Source organism: Esox lucius, chromosome 17 (assembly GCF_011004845.1).
Source record: "Esox lucius isolate fEsoLuc1 chromosome 17, fEsoLuc1.pri, whole genome shotgun sequence".
Taxonomy (NCBI): Eukaryota; Metazoa; Chordata; class Actinopteri; order Esociformes; family Esocidae; genus Esox; species Esox lucius.
In genome coordinates this window covers 37,627,162-37,635,992 of record NC_047585.1, presented here as the reverse complement: position 1 = coordinate 37,635,992, position 8,831 = coordinate 37,627,162, and the positions used below count along the sequence as shown (strand labels likewise).

General features: G+C 40.7%; 1 protein-coding gene across 2 annotated transcripts; it reads right to left on the bottom strand.

The window, feature by feature from the left end:
* Positions 1 to 2,417: 2,417 nt before the first annotated feature.
* Positions 2,418 to 8,764, bottom strand: LOC105028122 (protein disulfide isomerase Creld1). Of its 2 annotated transcripts, XM_010900644.3 has the most exons (6): positions 8,470 to 8,764; positions 6,488 to 6,706; positions 5,853 to 5,936; positions 4,353 to 4,448; positions 3,869 to 4,012; positions 2,418 to 3,179 (listed from the first exon to the last, which is right to left on the bottom strand). In XM_010900644.3, the coding sequence occupies exons 2-6, from the start codon at positions 6,651 to 6,653 to the stop codon at positions 2,959 to 2,961; spliced, it is 711 nt and encodes a 236-aa protein (XP_010898946.2). In that variant the 5' UTR covers positions 6,654 to 6,706; positions 8,470 to 8,764; the 3' UTR covers positions 2,418 to 2,958. The 2 variants fall into 2 exon arrangements, with proteins under 2 accessions (XP_010898946.2, XP_019910840.2); XM_020055281.2 differs by lacking the exon at positions 8,470 to 8,764 and having other exon boundaries at positions 6,492 to 6,575.
* Between the last annotated feature and the right edge of the window lie 67 nt (positions 8,765 to 8,831).

Genomic DNA, 8,831 nt, shown 5'->3' with positions numbered 1-8,831 from the left:
TCAACTGTGTGGAACAGTGATTGCACCCGTAGTCATCCCATTAACCATATTCAATTGATTATTGCAATAAATTAGAGCAGACACACCCAGGATCGCCATTATATCTAAACATGACTTATATAGAGCCTCACCATCAATGTGAAGTAGTGTACAATCTCTACAGTCTCAACAAGCTGCACACCATGCTGTGATCCAAAGAAGCTGGAAGGAAGTGAGATAAGAATTTATTTTTGGAGATATATCGGTCTCTAAGACTCTGGTACTCCCGCAAAAACCACAGTAAGATCCATTTTCCCAAAATAGAGAAAACCAAAAATCTTCCAAGGGTGCTGCAATGACTCATCCTGGAAGTGACAAAACCACCCAGGGCAACATCTAAGGAACCACAGGTCTCTCTAGCCTCAGCAAAGGCCACTGTTCATGATTTAAAAATATGAAGGAGACTAGGCTAAATATGCAGTGGGGAGAACAAGTATTTGATACACTGCTGATATTGCAGGTTTTCCTATTTACAAAGCATGTAGAGGTATGTAATTTTGATCATAGGTACACTTCAACTGTGAGAGACGGAATCTAAAACAGAAATCCAGAAAATCACTTTTTTTAAAACAATTAATTTGCATTTTATTGCATGACATAAGTATTTGATCACCTACCAACCAGTAAGAATTCCAGCTCTCACACACCTGTTCATTAAGAAGCCCTCCTGTTCTCCACTCATTACCTGTATAAAAGACACCTGTTTACACACTCAGACTCCAACCTCTCCACAATGGCCAAGACCAGAGAGCTGTGTAAGGACATCAGGGCTAAAATTGTAGACGTGCACAAGGTTGGGATGGGCTACAGGACACAAACTGTTGGCACAATTATTAGAAAATGGAAGAAGTTCAAGATGACAGTCCATCTCCCTCTGTCTGGGGCTCCATGCAAGATCTCACCTCATGTGGAATCAATGATCATGAGGAAGGTGAGGGATCAGCCCAGAACTACATGGCAGGACCTGGTCAATGACCTGAAGAGACCTGGGACCACAGTCTCAAAGAAAACCATTAGTAACACACTACGCCATCATGGATTAAAATCCTGCAGCGCACGCAAGGTCCCCCTGCTCAAGCCAGCGCATGTCCAGGCCCGTCTCAAGTTTGCCAATGACCATCTGGATGATCCAGAGGAGGAATGGGAGAAGGTCATGTGGTCTGATGAGACAAAAATAGAGCTTTTTGGTCTAAACTCCACTTGCCGTGTTGGGAGGAAGAAGAAGGATGAGTACAACCCCAAGAACACCATCGCAACCGTGAAGCATGAGAGGTGGAAACATCATTCTTTGAGGATGCTTTTCTGTGAAGGGTACAGGACGACTGCACCGTATTGAGGGGAGGATGGATGGGGCCATGTATCGCGAGATCTTGGCCAACAACCTCCTTCCCTCAGTAAGAGCATTGAAGATGGGTCGTGGCTGGGTCTTCCAGCATGACTACAACCCGAAACACACAGCCAGGGCAACTAAGGAGTGGCTCCATAAGAAGCATCTCAAGGTCCTGGAGAGGCCTAGCCAGTCCCCAGACCTGAACCCAATAGAAAAGCTTTGGAGGGAGCTGAAAGTCTGTATTGCCCAGCGAAAGCCCGAAACCTGAAGGATCTGGAGAAGGTCTGCATGGAGAAGTGGGCCAAAATCCGTGCTGCTGTGTGTGCAAACCTGGTCAAGAACTACAGGAAACGCATTCTCTGTAATTGCAAACAACGGTTTCTGTACCAAATATTAAGTTCTGCTTTTCTAATGTATCAAATACTTATGTCATGCAATAAAATGAAAATGAATTACTTAAAAATCATAGAATGTGATTTTCTGGATTTTTGTTTTAGATTCCGTCACTCACAGTAGAAGAGTACCTATGATAAATATTACAGACTTCTACATGCTTTGCAAGTAGGAAAACCTGCAAAATCGGCAGTGTATCAAATACTTGTTCTCCCCACTGTAATTCATGGGAGAATTGCAAAGCTTTGGAGTGGCCTAGTCAAAGTCTTGACTAGAACCCCATTGAGATACGATGGCAGGACCTAATACAATCGGTTGACGGTTTGCACAAGGCCAGTTGGTGTTGGTTAACGGTTTTCCTTTAATAAACACAATTATCACTTCAACACTATATTGTGTGTTAACTCCGATAGTTATAGCCTTTCTTGTTCATGAGTACATAGAAATAAGGAGGGCATTGTATAACCACCAACAGAATAATAAGTCCTACTGTTGATACATACAGTATCTCACCGAAGTGAGTACACCCCTCACATTTTGGCAAATATTTGATTATATCTTTTCACGTGACAGCACTGAGGAAATGACACTTTGCTACAATGTACAGTAATGAGTGCACATCTTGTATAACAGTGTACATTTGCTGTCTCCTCAAAATAACTCAACACACAGCCATTAATGTCTAAACCGCTGGCAACAGAAGTGTTTACACCCCTAAGTGAAAATGTTATACTGTCATAGAAGCTGTACAATCAATACTTTTCATTGTAGCAAAGTGTCATTTCCTCAGTGTTGTCACATGACAAACATGACAAATTCATCAAACCATGACAAAATATAATCAATTATTTGCAAAAATGTGAGGGGTGTACTCACTTCGGTGAGATACTGTATACCCCAATAGGAAAATATGTCCTACAGTACATAAATATATCCCAATAGGATAATAAGTCCTACAATAGATACATATACCCCAATGGGATAATAAGTCCTACAATAGATACATATACCCCAATGGGATAATAAGTCCTACTGTAGATACATATACCCCCAACAGGATAAGTGCTAGTGTAGATACATCTACCCCCAACAGGATAAGTGCTAGTGTAGATGGATATACCTCTTTACAGGATAATAAGTCCTACATTAGACACACGTACACTCCAAAAGGCAAATAAGTCCTGAGCTGGGTTTCTCTAATGCCCCTTCAAGAAGCTGTCCAATGCACGGTTCCCCCTGTCTGAGAGCCAGTATCCAGCCATGGCCGCCACTCCACCCATAAAGATGGAGGTGAACACCATGTCTCCTTTGGCAGCCAGGGTGGCCAGAGCACAGAGCAGCACCCCAAAGAACATCTGCTGAAGAACCTCCACCTCTTCATCCTGGATGTCCTCGAACAGACCTTTCTCGCCCCCACCTGTGGGGGACAGAGATGAGAGAGACAGAGGTGACAGAGAGAAGAGGAAGAGAGTGAGAGAAAAAGGGAGAAAGCACGTCTTCTTGGCAATGCGTCTCCCAGCATTAACACCACTCCAGTATAATCTTGGCTGTGTAATTCCAGTCATTGTTGTGCTGAAAGATTAATCTTCTTCTCAGTCTGAGAGCCTGTGCGCTCTGGATCAGGTTCTCTTTAAGGACCTCTCTGTATTTTACTCCATTCATCCTTCCCTCAATCCTGACCAGAAATGTTGTTGAAATAAAGGTACACCCTAATGTTTGAGACCCAAAACATGTTTTGCCTTCAGCTTTGTTCAATTTTAATGAAGAGCGCCAATACTTGAGTTGACTGTAGATTTCATATTTCACATATTTTTCACTGTTCAATAAAGTGGAACAAATTTTAAAAAATGTTCTCATTTCATAATTATGGCATATTCTGTGTAGATGAATGGGAAAAAAATCAATAAATTATGTCTATAATTTTACAAAATATGGAGAAGACGGTCTGAAACAGTGATTACACTGTTAATACACTATATGTAGGGGCACTAAAATATCGAAATCTGAAAAGGTATTATGAAAAGGTAGACATGTGAGCAGTTAATGAGGGTTTTTGGTTAGCATGCGTGTGTGTTGTTGTTTAGTTGGAGTGGAGAGGTCCCTTACCTCCGTGAAGCCGTTTCTGCACACAGATGTTGTCCTTGAGTGTGAAGCCTTCAGCACAGTCACAGCGAAAAGAGCCCTCCACATTGGTACAGATCTTGTCCAGGCCTGGACATGCCAGAACATGCTCACTGCACTCATCTACATCTGAGAGAGAGGTAAACGTATCGCATTCATTATTATGAGAGAGCAGCAAACCTACTGCATATATTATTATATGAGAGGGGGGGTGGGGGGTGATTCATTCATTAATGCATTCATTATTATAGAAGAAACTTACACATACTGCATTCACTAATATGACATATAATAATGAATGCAGTGGATTTATCTAAGAAAGATTAACCTACTGCATTCGCTATTAAATGAGAGAGGTAACCCTACTGCAGTAATTATTATATATTGGGTGAAAGGGGTCAATACAGAAAGACAGAGGGACTGACACAGATCGTAAACACAGTCCCTCCACACACACTTCCCCACTAACCTAAACATTTGGCTCCTGTCAGTCTGTAGCCGGTTGCACACTTCCTGCAGCGGGCTGGCCCAGTGCCCATGCAGCCCACACAGGCCTTGTCACAGCCTGCAGGAAGACCGCACAACAAATTAATCAATGCATACCATTCACATCTATTTTCATCAACACAAACTGCTCACATCATCTTTATCAAGACATACCACTCACATTGATTACTATTACCACATACCACTCACATCATCTTTATCGATACATACCAGTAACATCAAATGTATCACTTCATACTACCAAAAGTACAGAACAGGAGAAAAATAGCAATCAAGACCACTCACACTGGCCAGGTTAACTGAAGCATTACTTGTTATTTATCATGACATTTTATTTGTATTCAATCTTCTGTTGATTACCCAGATATCTCTAAATAACATGGTACACTGAGGCGCTAGAATGAATGCAGTCTAGTGCCAATCTGATAACATTGTAATTGGACAACAACAAGCTATACGTGCCAATTCGTGTGGAATTCTATAAACTGTTCCTATAGTTTTTATGGACGAATTGATAAACAATATCTAGCTAAATGTTATGTGACAATTTGTAATTTACTATCTCTAACACTCACATGATCCATCTTTACCAATACATAATCACATCCATCTTTTTATGAATCCAGACGGGTGACAAATTAAAGCAAAAACCTGATTAAATGAGTATCTGTATGAAGCAGATGCCTCCATACACATGTACCATATGATGCAATTAACATTCTATTAGGCTTGGTGGCGGGCCCACTAGACCTTGACCAAGATTGCAAGAGGAAAGGATCTAAGTTCCTTTGAAAGAAGGTTCCTTATCGGGTCTCTTCCAGGAGGACAACGCCCCGTCCAGAGGGAATGAGGGGTCACCGAATGGTTAGATGAGTATGATTTTTTTTTTTTATCTTACGCTATGGCCTTCACAGTCACCAGATCTCCACCCAACTGAACACATATGATTTTGGACTGAAGTGTGAGATAGATCAACACCATCATCAAAATTACATGGGAAGAAAAATATTGAGCCCACACTGTCAGTGATTGATCATTACTGCCCTAACTAGTTTTAATGTGTTGATATTAAATATTCCTTTAATTTGTCACCCATTCAGACATATCAACCACATCTATCTATATAAAAACATATCACTCACATCCACTTTTACAACAAATAACAACTGTATAAATCTTTAATCTAAAAATAGACGGCACCACCCAAATCAACAGCTCACACTTATTTTGAACAGGTCTGCTTCAGAGATCTAAATTAATGAACCCCCTCCTAGTTAAAACCAGAAAAAGAGAAAACAATATATTGGAAAAGACTAGAAAAAACTATAATCTTCACATAGTTACAATGATATCTAACACTCTTAAAAATCAGTGTATCAATTTGTGATTAGCTGATGAAAGAGGAGAGATGTCCGAGGAGAATGTGAGTTCAGAACCTTTCACCTGGGGCAGCAGCACTGACCTCTACACTGATAGTTGCCTTCTGTGTTGAAGCAGTACATGTTGGGGGGACACGGTCCCAGCTCTGTGCCGCACTCATCTATGTCTGGAACAAGAGTTGTTACAGCAACGGAACAGAACCATTATAAACTGGTTTGAACTCTGAATGCTGATTGGGTAAAAGCTGTGTCATATGCAACCAATAAGGCACGAGGGGGTGTGGTATGTCGCCAGTGCACAACAGCTGGCATCAAATTCAAAGTGGACATACATTTTTCAAGAAACAATAACATTTCTCAGTTTCAACATTTGATACTTTGTCTTTGTACTATTTTCTATTGAATAAAGGATTTGCAACTTATTGCGGTCTGTTTTTCTTTACATTTTACACAGCGTCCCAACTGTTTTGGAAAGGGGGTGGTATATACCAGGGTTGAGCAGTGTCCAGGCACTATACGTTGCAGCTGGTCAAAGAACAGCCCTCAGTCGTGGCATGTTGTACACATACCACAACCACTCGTGCTTTCTTGCTTAAGTGCAGTATGGTTACAACCTAAAGCATTACACATACTTAGATTGAGGTTTCTGAGACATATGGTGATGCCACTTTTCTTTCATCTGATAAACACACACACACACACACACACTCATTCTCACCTACACATTCGTTGTCATGGAGGGTCCAGCCGGTTTGGCACACCAGACACAGATCATTCTGAGGCCCTGAGCATTCCTCACAGGAGTCTGGACAGCCTCGGACTAGAGCCACCTGGGACAGAGTCGAGAACAGCCCTGCAGCCAGAAGAGGCCAGACTGTCCTCATCACTTCTTGGTCCTTATCTCCCAGACACCAAGACAATAGAGGACAGGGTACCTCTGAGGACCAGAGGACACAGGCAGCAATGTACACAGTTCAGTATGAGGTAGAACAGCTACTTGAATCATCTGTGATCACTTGTCACTTGTTGTACACCAACAACACAAGAACATCCACTAGCCAGAGCAAAGTGAACAAAAAAATCCAGCAAGGAAACAGTAGATAAACCGGCCAGCTTTTTAGTGTGCCACTTGTAATTTTGCAGCCTTTCCAACATGGTCTCAGTAGACTATGTAACATATTATAAGGAAATCTCTGACACTGATTTCATATATGTGCTACCAAAATGAATTATATGTAAAAAATGTGCTTAGATGTAGTATGTGTTACGAAGCCTACTAAACCGTATCACTTTACAAATTTAAACAAATGTATGTTACAAACACAGCTGTGGGAAGAAGGGGTGCTGGTTCAACTGCAGCGCTGCCCCTCTAATCTTAACTAATGTAACCTAACAAATCTGACAAATTTGTCAGTCAGAAATGTACGTAAAAGGATTTTCCACCCGCTTCCTGAAAGTCCACAATCACCTTCTTGGTCTTGCGGACATTGAGGTTGTCGACACCACGCTGCCAGTCTCTTTGTCGTCAGTGATCAGGCCTACAACCGTTGTGTTGGCAGCAAATTTGATAACAGGAACTGGCCTGTCTGTCTGACTATGGAGGCCATTAATCAAATTGATTTACAACGTTATTCGCTTAATGCGTTAATAATGAAGTTATTTTTTTAAGTTGGTGAGCCAGATGGCACCTGCATAAAACCATTATGCACCGGGCAACGAGAATATAGAGACTACTGCGCAGCTGTAGCAACAGACAAATAACATGGGAAGAAAAATATTGAGCCCACACTGTCAGGGATTGGTCATTACTGCCCTAACTAGTTTTAATGTGTTGATACTCCTAGACATTTCTGTCGTTTTTTGGTTAAACAAATGTTTAAAAAATTTATTTCAGAAAAAGTGCATAATACCAAATGTATGGAGGTACATACTCTATGCCATGGAACGTTGCATCAAATATAACCTTTAAAAATGTATTTTGATTTACAAATACTATGATTATGTGTTTCATGAGATCTGCTTGAGAAGTACTTGCTTCTCAAGCTCTCAGTTCCACTTGTATTAAGTTATATGAGACTTTTGGACCTTAAGGAATACTGATTAGCAGGGGTGTCTGACGATATTGAGTAAATATACAATGTACTACTCATTTGATCATATTTTATGATATATTAACTTCTTGTTTAGTAGACAATACACAAGCATCTAGATACTGCTGCAATAACATTTCCTACATTGTTTAAGACACCAAAACAACTTTCAATCTGAAACTTTAAACAATATCCTAGAAATACCTAATATGGTATTTTTTGACTGCCACACCCCATCAGAACCTATATGAGCTTGCTTTTTTATATAATGAGCTCAGGTCCACACTGAAATTCTCTATTAATTTCAGTGATTTCATCTCCCCTGCCCATCCTACAACTATAAAAACCAGAGCCAAGTTTATTAATGTGTGACCTGTAGAAATACTTCAATGCAAAGTCAATTCTTTATTATTTATAACTAAAAGTACATAAGATAATAGCCTAATTCGCTATATGTAGTGTTTTTTCACAGCCTTTTCAGTAACCACACACGACTGAATGAAAATAGCTCCATCCAAGTCGGTGCAACTTGAGAATACAAATGGCATGAGGGATACACAACTATAACCTTTGAAAAAGTTCACACTATGTTTATTTGGCGCTTTTTTACCTCTATGTGTTTCGACGCTGATGGTGAGAGAAGATTAAAAAAAGAAATGCTCGTCCGAAGTACAAACAACTGAGTTTGTGACTGTTTTTCGGTACTCCTTTCTACTCGGCTCGACTAATCTCTGTCGTCGAACTTGCTGCTTGGAACTGGCCGGCTCTCAAATAGCCCCTTGACCAATCAGTCTCATGACCGGGACTACACTTCGGGCTATCAGGGCACCAAGAGCACAAACACAGATTAGTGAGGTTATTAATAACTGACAGCTGCGTTATATCGGTCGAGTTCACACGTTTTTCCCACGAACGTGTGGTTTGTTTTGTGAAGCGAAATGTATATTAACTTATATGAAAAAAAATTATATA